Below are 11051 nucleotides of genomic sequence, written 5' to 3'. Positions count from 1 at the left end.
TTTATTATTTGCTATAACACTCATGATCATTGAAGGCTCTGGTCTTGGCTTATGCACAACTGTAGCACCATCCGGCGTATACGCAACATTCAAAATATTCATCATAAGCCACAGAGAACAAACCTTAACCGGGTTTGGTCTGATATTTTTGCCGAGTGTGAATAAAGAAAAATAAAATTCTACCAAAATCTTCTTCGCTGTTGCTGATGTTGCAATTGCCAACGATACGTTTTTTTTTTTTTGGTTTTTTTATTTATTTGACTCATTTTGCAAGACGTGATTTATCTTAAATTATTATTTGTTGAGCATCCCCCTTGTGGGTCGTTGGCTATACCATTGCAACTGATTTTCTTTGCCGTATTTTAGTTTTTTTTTTTTCTTATTTCAATCCATTGTTTTTAGTATCCCGTTTGAGGGATTTGTTATCGTTTGTTGTTATTGTTATGTCTTATAAAACTTTTGCAATTTCTAAGTCTGTATTTTATCATTAAATCCAACGACGAAATGTTTGTCATGTCTCAAATCTTTTTTCTTCATAATTCTCAAATAATTGAAACTGGTCTTACGAAAAACTAAATGCCAAAAGCAAAATGAAAATGGAGTAAAGTGGCAAACGGTGTATCAAGCTCTGGGGAGTTGGAGTTTGAGGTTGATAGGTGACAATGGCGTTGTTGCAGTTTGTTTGACACGCCAATTTAGTTCGCTGAGATAATCGCACTAATTACCCCAATTCCTCTTGGCTGTTGTTGGAGACGTCAGAGCACAACATTGAGGCAGTAATCATTTGCTTTGCTTTCACTTTGCAAGAAACTGCAGCAAATGCGAAATGCAATTGCAAAAAAAAATTTAAAAATCTAATTTTCGGTGATTTCTTTTTGCTTGAGATTAAATCTTCAATGATATTAGAGTTGGTAGAAGAAGGCAGCCAGAAAAGGATTTTTCTTAGTGCAGCAATAACACAAGAGTTTATTAAAGAGCCAAAAGGACTAAAATCTGTAAAGACAAAGTGCTAGGTAATTGAAAACAAGTAATAGCGTGCTAAGTTCGGCTGGGCCGAATCTTATACACCCTCCACCATGGATCGCTTTCTAAAAGTTCAAGAAGTCAAGACCCAAGATCGGTTGATATGACAGCTATATCAGGTTATGGACCGATTTGAACCATACTTAGAACAGTTGTTGGAAGTGACATCAAAAAACTTTGTGCAAATCAAATCGTCAAATCGGACGAGAATTGCGCCCTCTAGAGACTCAAGAAGTCAAGACCCAAGATCGGCTTATATGGCAGCTATATCAAAACATGGACCGATATAGCCCATTTACAATCCCAACCGACCTGCACCAATAAGAAGTATTTGTGCAAAATTTCAAGCGACTAGCTCTACTGCTTCAAAAGTTAGCGTGCTTTCGACAGACAGGCGGACGGACGGACATGGCTAGTTCGACTTAAAATGTCACGACGATCAAGAATTTTATATACTTCATGGGGTCCTAGACGCATATTTTGAGGTGTTATAAACTGAGTGACGAAATTAATATGCCCCCATCCTACGGTGGAGGGTATAAAAAAATGTTTAAGGAAGAAATTTGGAGAAAATAGCCACGGGTTTTAAGTTAATCCAAACCTGAAGCAATGAAAAATATATTTTTTTTTAATTTTTTATATCCACCACCGAAGGACGGTGGGTGTATTTTGTCACTCCGTTTGCAATGCATCTAAAAATAATAAAAAATATCCATATCCGACCCTTTTAAATATATATGTATATATATATTCTTGATCAGCGTAAAAATCTAAGACGAGCTAGCCATGACCGTCCGTCCGTCTACCAGTCAGTCGGTCTGTCTATTGAAATCACACTACAGGCTATAAAAAAGAAGATAATTAGCTGAAACTTTATCCAGATTCTTATTTTGTTCATAGGCAGGTTAAGTTCGAAGAAAGGCTATATCGGACTTTATCTTGATAAAGCCCCCATATATACCGATTTTCCGATTTAAGGTTTTAGGCCCCTTAAAGCCACATTTATTATCCGATTTCGCTGAACCTTTTGCAACCTTTTGTGTTAGGCATGCTCGTACTGGTAATATGGTAAAAATCGGGCTATATTTGGATATAGCTGCCATATAGACTGATCCCCCGAATTGAAGTCTTAGGTCCCAAACAAATTTATTACCCCATTTAGCTGAAATTTGGCGCAAGGACCAATTTTAGGCTTTCTGACAGCCGTTCCCTATAAGGTTCAGATAGGTCTGTAGGTGGATATAGCTGCCATATATACCGATCTCCCGATTTTAGTCCTTCGACCCATAAAAGCAGCGTTTATTACCTGCCGTATAGACTGATACCCCGAACTGTGGTCTTGGGCCCATAACAGGTGCATTTATTACCCCATTTAGCTGAAATTTTGTACAAGGACCTATTTTAGGCTTTCTGACAGCCGTTCCCTATAAGGTTCAGATAGGTCTGTAGGTGGATATAGTTGTCATATATACCCATTTCCCGATTTTAGTCCTTCGACCCATGAAAGCAGCGTTTATTACCCGATTTCGCTGAAATGTGACACAGCGAACTGTGTTAGGCCCAACAACGTCCACATTCAATATTCATTGGTCTATATTTGAATATAGCTGCCATATAGACCAATCTTCCGTTTTTAAGGTCTTGGGCCCATTAAATGCGAACTTATTATCCGACTTTGCTGAAATTTTGTTTTGTGTGCTATGTTAGACCTTTCGACATCAGTGCCATATATGGTTGAGTTCGGTCTATATTTTGATATAGCTGCCGTATTGACCAATATTCTATTGGAACAATGAATTGCATTTATTAGACCACTAGACGTCCGTGCCGAGTTTGGTCCAAATCGGACCATATTTAAATATAGCAGCAATGGGTTCATAAATGATGCATTTTTCTCCAGAGGGTATCCCACCGAGTTGGTTGGTATCTAAAGTTCGGTCCGGCCTTTTTTCTCGTTTACATTTACACCATTATTCACAGAAACTTAATGCAGTGTTAAAGTTGGCTTATTTCACAGCTCTATAAACGAAATTTTTCAAATAAACCTACCATTTATGTAAACTTTACTGAAGATGAAGGATCCTCAGTAGTTTTCACTATATCTGAGATATATCAGAGATGGGAGGACCGATTTTTGCGAAGTACTGTATTTACTAACCCATAAACATAAATCAGAAATTAAAATTTGGGGTCAACCACGGAAAAGAACACCCCACCGCAAAAAGGACATAAAGATAAACCGGTAGAATATGGAATATGTTTATTTTTACACCATTATCAACAAAAGATAGCAAATCTACTGAATAAATATACAAACAGAGGAACTAAAATAGGGGTAAACAGATGAAGGGACAAACATAAGGACAATCCAATAACTCGTAAACGGGTTCACCTCTACGGTAAACCCTTAAAAATATATATTTTTCAAGTAAAGGTTCAATTTAAATCTGTACACACCTTAAATCATGGAACAAAAGAGCGAAATGATTCCTATGTCACATGAGCATGATTTAAGTGGTCCAGCAACACTTCATTTCCAGCCAAACGACCATCAATAATCCCCAAAGTGTTGGCAAACAAACAAACAATCAAACAGGCATAAGCCGAAGAACACATGTAAAACATCACAAATACCAACAACAACTACAGCAGCCTCACCAACACCTTCAGAGCACAACATCAACGTTGGGTCAATCAACTCCGGCAAGGGAAGCATCGAACACAGCAACAAGCAAACAGCAGCAGAAGCAACACAAACTGCCTTTTCAATCATGGCCAATGTCTTGCTTGACATTTTAATGTTTTCCATTAATAAATACCAAAAACACACATCCCTACACAGCCACACACTCACGTAAAGTACAAAATAAACACCATCACCAGAAAAGATGATGTGAGGCAGTAGAGGTATTTGAGAAGGACGCAAAACATGATTCACAAAGAATTTCTCTCCCGGTGACTTGGGGCATACGGCGCGTGTGTTAACAGCATTTTAAAATTGTATGGCCAAAAGGAAAATGCCAAGTTGTTTTAACAATTAAAAATATATAATTTAATAATTGTTGTTCAATATCAATAAGGGATTTTAGCTATTTGGGAGTAAATGAGCTTGGATTTGTGTCATTAATGTGGAGAAACTTTGCACATGGCAAATTCATACTACGGAGATGTAGTATATTTTTCGTTTTGTTTGAAAATTACTCCAAATTCACTATTTATATTTTTTATTTTATTTCAAATAAAATAAAAGCTTCAAGTTTATTGAGGAATGAGTCACCTCACTTGCCTTTTAAATGAAAACCCGAGATGATTGAGTTCAAAATGGGATGATATGGTTGTCTTTTATTTAGAGGGGTGTATGGGATACAACTTACATTTTATGTAGATGATAAAAAGCTGCAGAGAACCAACCACTTGGATGTGATGCTGTAGTAAAAAGAGATCGAGACTTCTTCGTGGCAACACCAAGAAGCATCGGCCTCCACTCAATACAACAACACACAAAGAGGATGGTTAACTTGTTGCCATACTATTAATTTGGAATACTGGGATGTTTCAACAGTGACTTAAAAACTATTACATGGTAATTCAAAATAAGGTAAGGTAAATTAGATAATCAATTCAAATAATTCAAAATAACATCAGAGGGAAACTACTTTCAACATCCTGCCCCCCTTGGCCGGAAAGGGCAACAATTATAGAGCGCGTTTGAGCTGGTTCAATATACGAAAAGCTTTCTCCAGGCACCGTTGAGATTTTTCTGAATTACTGTTATTACCATAACGTAGTCTAGAATTTGCTGAGTTATGACCACCTCTCTCGGCTGGACGCAATTGTGTAGTTGGACGTTGGCATTTGTTTTTTAGAACTCTTCTTCTGTCAGCTCGGCATCGTTCTGGTTGTAGTCTTTGTTGAATTGGTTCATGGAGTAGGGTGTGGTGTCCCCTTTCGCAACGTTGGCATAAATTAGTTGATGTGCACTGCGCTGTTTTATGCGAACGGGCCAAACAATTTAAGCAATACTTATGGCGAACAACAGCACGACGACGATCTTTGACCGCCATTTTTAAGAACTGTCTACAATATCTAAGAGGGTGATAATTTTTACAAATTAGGCATTGATGGATTCTGGAATTTCTTCTGTCCCTGTGGAAGACAAAATTTTGTGTGATGATATGAAATAATGATAATTTCAAATAGGTACGTCTTGACAGAAACGATTGTAAGGAATATTTAAGATTGAGGAGCATTATATGGTAAAATACACAATTTTACCATTGGTCTCCTTATGGTCCCAAGCTGAGTCCTTATATCAGCTACCCGGGCAAGACCGTCTGGTCCTAGATAAACTTTTGTAATGCGACCCAACCGCCATTCACACGGAGGCAAGGAGTCGTCTTTAATAAGGACGAACTGGTCTACGGATAAATTCTTTTGCAAACGCTGCCACTTGTATCTGCTTTGAAGTTCCTTAATGTACTCATCCTTCCACCTCCGAGCAAATTGGTGTTGGATAGATTTGAGTTTATCCCATTTGTCTACAATAGGAAATGTCTCGTCAGTAGCCTCCGGCATAGCAACCATAGGAGCACCTCGTAAAAAGTGACCTGGGGTCAAGGCTAATAATTCCAAAGGATCGTCCGTCATCGGTGATAGGGGTCGAGAATTTAAGACCGCCTCGATTCGTACTAAAAGGGTGCAAAATTCCTCGAACGTGTATTTGGCATTCTGGGTTACTTTCCGAAAATGCATTTTAAAGGATTTCACCCCAGCTTCCCAAATTCCCCCCATATGTGGGGCGTTGGGAGGAATAAAGGTCCACTGAAATCCATGTGTAGCGTACTTTTCAACAATATCCTTGGATATGGCTTTGAGAAAATGGACATATTGGAAATTAAATGCTCTCTCAGCCCCCACAAAATTAGTACCATTATCCGACATCAACTTTTGTGGCAGGCCTCGCCTTCCAACAAATCTTACAAAGGCAGCCCGAAATGAGGCAGATGAAAGGTCCGAGCAGAGTTCCAAATGGATGGATTTCGTACTTAGACAAATAAAAATGCAAACATAACCTTTAAGAAATGTAGCCTGTCGTAGTCGAGACACCTTTATTGGAAATGGTCCCGCGAAATCTAGACCTGTTACGGTGAACGGAGGGGAAAATTTGCTTCGTTCAATAGGCAATGCTGCCATGAACTGTGTTTGGAGGCGCTGTTTATATGCAATGCAAGTTTTGCATTGATGTATGCATTTCTTTATTGCTGATCTAAGCCTCGATACATAATATTCGCTTCGAATTGTCCTTATCATTAGGTTGTGTTCGGCGTGCATCAAAAAAATGTGAGTAAACTCGATTAATAAAGTGCAATATTTGGACTTTACGGGGACTATGATGGGATGGCGTTCGTTAAAGGCGAAATCTGAATTTGAGATTCTGCCTGAGGCTCTGAGTACCCCACATTTATCAATAAAAGGATTTAGAGAATATAAAGGACTTTTCTTGCTAATAGGTTTTGACGTCAAAAGTGAATGATATTCCTTGCCATAGTACTGCCTTTGGGCCAAAGTAATTAGCAAGTTTTTTGTTTCGGTGAATTCGGAATGTGTTATAATTTTGGAGTCTTGAGTGTGTTGTTGTCGTTTTTCTTTGTGGGAGTTATGCAAAAACCTTCGTACATAGCAAATTACTCGTATGGCGCGGTCCCACCTTGAAAATCTTTCTAAGGGATCTTCAATTTCGTTCATATGGAAAACATTTATCTTTTTCTTTTCGGGCGGGTCAATATATGCAGGAAGAGACTTTGGCCATTCGTTTGGCGGCTCTATAAGCCATGTTGGACCCTTCCACCACAAGGAATTCTGCATGAGGTCCATAGTATTACAACCCCTAGAACCCACATCTGCTGGATTGTCTGCTGATCGAATGTGACGCCATGAAATGTTACCAATATTTCGAATAATTTCTGCTGTCCTATTAGCGACGTATGTCTTCCATGATGATGGCGGTTTTTCTAACCAGCCGAGGACAATCGATGAGTCACACCATAAGTAGAGGTCATAATTATTTATCGGGAGTTGAAACAGTACTTTTTTCACCAACCGAGAGAGAAGTAGAGCACCACACAATTCCAGTCTTGGTAGACTTACGGGTTCTAGCGGAGCCACTTTGGTTTTTGACACAAATAAATTAGATTCCGCTGATTGATTTCTTTGGACACGTAAATAGATAACCGCGCAATACGCCTTCTCAGACGCGTCACAGAAACCGTGAATCTGCGTAGAGACAAGGGGGGCAAACTTTACCCAGCGAGGAATATGTATGTTGGGTATTAGCTGTATGTTATCTACAAATTGATTCCACTTGAGCAGGGTATTGGGTTTGACGCTTTCATCCCACTTAGTTCCTTCCAACCAGAGATGTTGTAGGAGCATTTTTGACTGGATTATAATGGGCGAAATCCACCCCGCCGGGTCAAATATTTTTGCGACAGTGGACAGTATTTTTCTTTTTGTAATATCTAATTGTTTTTCTATGGGTTCTATTTTATATGAAAAACAATCTTTCAGCGCGTTCCACTGTATTCCAAGCGTTTTAGTACCGCTTGTTTCTGCGAACTTGAGAAAGTCACAATCTAAGAGTGATTCGTTGGGAACGGATTCCAGTATATCTTTGGTGTTTGGCGATATTTTTCTCAAATGAAATCCAGCAGATTCCAATACCGTAATGATTTGAGAGAGCACTTTTATAGCCGAATTTAAATCATGAGAGCCTGTCAGAATATCGTCTACGTATGTCTCATTTCTTAAAATATGTGCTGCCTGAGGAAAACGATCCTCAGAGTCTTTGGCAAGCTGTAATAATGTCCTGATGGCTAAATATGGTGCACAATTTACACCAAATGTCACCGTTCGGAGTGTGAAGTCTTGAATGGGATCGCATGGGTTCATCCGAAAGACGATTCGTTGAAAGGGAGTGTCTCCATCATGGACCAAGATCTGGCGATACATCTTTTCTATATCACCGCAAAAAACGTACTGATATAGCCGCCAATTAACGATCAGGGTCATGAGGTCCAGTTGTAGGGTTGGTCCAACTAATAAGATGTCATTTAAGGAGTTGCCTGAGTTACTTTTCCTTGAAGCATTGAAGACTACCCTTAGCTTAGTACTCCGACTGTCGGGCTTCATAACCGCATGGTGAGGCATATAATATGAGTGAAATGAACCTTGGGAAATTATTTCCTGAGATGATGTTGGTGTCATATGACCAAGTGTCAAATATTCGGCCAAAACATTTCGATAAGTTTCGGCAAACTCGGAATTTTTTTTCAAAGAATTTTCCATACCAATAAACTGGATGAGGGCTTTAGAACGAGAACACCCCAAAGGCATCTCCCGTGGAAACCCAGGTTTGAATGGAAGTTTAACCACATATCGGCCATCCTTATTCCTATACGTGGTCTTCAAATACAGAGATTCGCAGAACTCATCTTCTTTCGAAAAGGGAATCTTATTCGGTATCTCTTCCTGCTCCCAAAATCTTCTGAGTTGTGTACTAATGGCTTCGTCATCCATTTCAGAAATTCCAATGGAGAATGCCGAAACAGATTGACACTGAATAGGCCCGCTAATAATCCAACCGAATATTGTGGCTTGAGCAAGGAGAGATTCAGAAATCTTACGTAACCCGTTTATGAGAAGAGAGGGCATCACATCGCTGCCGAGGAGCAAGTCTACATTCCCAGGAGTGTAGAAATCAGGGTCTGCGAGTTCCAAACCCTCTATGCCACTAAAATTGGTTTGTGACTTGGCTATCTCGAAATTAGGTAAAAGCCTTGTGATTCTTGGGACAACTATCGCTCCCAAATTCACCTCAATCTCATGCTTCTCTGAATACAGAGTTAACGAACATATGGAATTAGAATTTGCCACAATTTCACCACCCATTCCATGGATCTGGAAATTCTTATTCTCAACCACAAGCTTTAATCGCTGCTGAAGAGTCTTCGAAACAAAAGAGCGCTCAGAGCCTTGATCAAGAAAAGCTCTTGCTTTTAACAAATCACCATTGTGCTTTATTTGGACAACAGCAGTAGGTAGCAAAGTGTTTCCTTTCCAAGAATTGTCAGCATTAGAAGTAAAGTGTGAAGCTGTTTCCAAAGTTACATTGCTGTGATGCGTATAAGAAGAATCCGGGGCTTCTTCTGGGGCCTGAGATTCGTCGCTAACCGGTGATTTTGGACTATAGCTTTTTTGATTAGAACTAGCTCCATTTCGGGTAAAATGCAGTAGTGAATGATGGTTCTTGTTACAAGTGTTGCATGTGAATTTGCTCTGACAGTTCTTCCGAGTATGAGTATAAGAGAGACAATTAATGCATATGTTATTTAAGGAGACAAATGTGCTTCGAGATTGTGGGTCAAGCTTTTTAAATTCTGGGCATTGTTTCAATGGGTGGTTAAGTTTGCATATCTTGCACGGGAAACTGGCTTCATTCTTGGTCACAGTAGTACTTTCCCTATGAATTTCTTTAGTTGCAGGTCGTGCATCTTGAATGCTATTCAAACGTTCCACCACTTCATACCTATGTGAGAGAAAGGTGTCCATTTGTTCCCATTCTGGAAGTTCCTTGTGAGATTTCAGGGACTGTTCCCACAGGGAGAGAGTTTCGTGGGGAAGTTTAGTGGAGCAAATGTAAATAAGTATAGGATCCCAGTCCTTTGTCGAGATATTCTGCGCCTTCAGAGCAGAGAGGCAGTCATTAATTGTGCTTCGCAAGTATTGAAGGGACTCACAACTTTCGGAAGTAATGGGAGGTAAATTTAGAAGAATTTTAAGTTGATTGTCCACTAATATCCTTTTATTTTCGTACCTCATACGCAAAGCCTCCCATGCTAAGCAAAAATTTTCACCGCAGAGCTTATACTTCTTCACAATCTCTCCTGCCTGCCCGCGACACTTGAGGCGGAGGTGATAAAGCTTTTGAACAGGCGGTAGTCTAGGGTGATCGACATATACCGCAGAGAACATGTCTCTAAATGCTGGCCATTCTTCGTAGCCTCCATAGAACAGCTCCGTGTCGCAGGGAGGTACCTTTATAGCTAAATCGGTAGCTGGAATGTCATTCGCTATAAAGGAGGAGCTTATAGGGGAAGCAACAAAAGTTTTCTGCAAGTCGAAGATATTCGCCTTACAATTATGAAAGGACTTCGTGCATGTGCTATATTTGCCTCGTGCCGCTTCCAATGACTTCTGGTCAAGGTCGCCCTTCTTATTGATAAGAAGTTCCTTATATGACCTTTGCACCTCTGACCATCGATGGTTCAAGTCATGCAAATTTACCTCAAGCATTGAGTCCGTAATTTCAGTCTTTGCAAGGTTATCAAATTCCGAACAAAATATTACCAAATCATCGGAATAAAATGTAAAATCCTCCATAATGGTTTGTGTCTTGGCTTAAAAGAGGAATATAAAACTCAGGTATTGTGAATTCAAACGGGGTTATCTCTTAAAACAAAGGGATTGTTTATCAATTGGGTCCAAAAAATACTGATTCAAACCAATACTGCGTGTATATTATCTTTACATTGCAATTAGAAGAAAACAGATTCCGCATGCAGGGGGCAATACAAGTTATTGTAGATGAATTTCATACCAGTTAAAACGTCCAGCATGTGTGCCAAAAATTAGTCTCTAGCGGCCTTTATAAGGGTTCTAATCGAGAATAGATTTATAAATTAGAATCAAATACTATTGCATAGTACAACTCCAGTTAACATAAATAACCAGCTTGTGCAAAAGGTGAAAAATTATATATGGTACCAAATGTGTGTTATTGTGAATCACTAATGTAGAAATAGTGTGGCGTACTTTAAGGATGATTCCAGTTTATTATTCCAGATTCCATTTAGAATAAATGGAGATCTGTGATTGTTCAAAGGTGGTTATTGTGTTGGGCATTTGCATTCAACAATTATTAGTCTAATCGGAATGTGTTGAGTTTCTCCTATATTGGCTTATAAACATGC

General features: G+C 39.2%; 1 protein-coding gene across 1 annotated transcript; it reads right to left on the bottom strand.

The window, feature by feature from the left end:
- Positions 1 to 5127: 5127 nt before the first annotated feature.
- Positions 5128 to 10461, bottom strand: LOC131995283 (uncharacterized). The gene is made up of 3 exons (XM_059363737.1): positions 10366 to 10461; positions 5344 to 10191; positions 5128 to 5169 (listed from the first exon to the last, which is right to left on the bottom strand). The coding sequence occupies exons 1-3, from the start codon at positions 10459 to 10461 to the stop codon at positions 5128 to 5130; spliced, it is 4986 nt and encodes a 1661-aa protein (XP_059219720.1).
- Between the last annotated feature and the right edge of the window lie 590 nt (positions 10462 to 11051).

The sequence above is a fragment of the Stomoxys calcitrans genome, chromosome 2, assembly GCF_963082655.1.
Source record: "Stomoxys calcitrans chromosome 2, idStoCalc2.1, whole genome shotgun sequence".
NCBI classification, from domain to species: domain Eukaryota; kingdom Metazoa; phylum Arthropoda; class Insecta; order Diptera; family Muscidae; genus Stomoxys; species Stomoxys calcitrans.
This window is presented reverse-complemented; position numbering and strand designations above follow the sequence as displayed.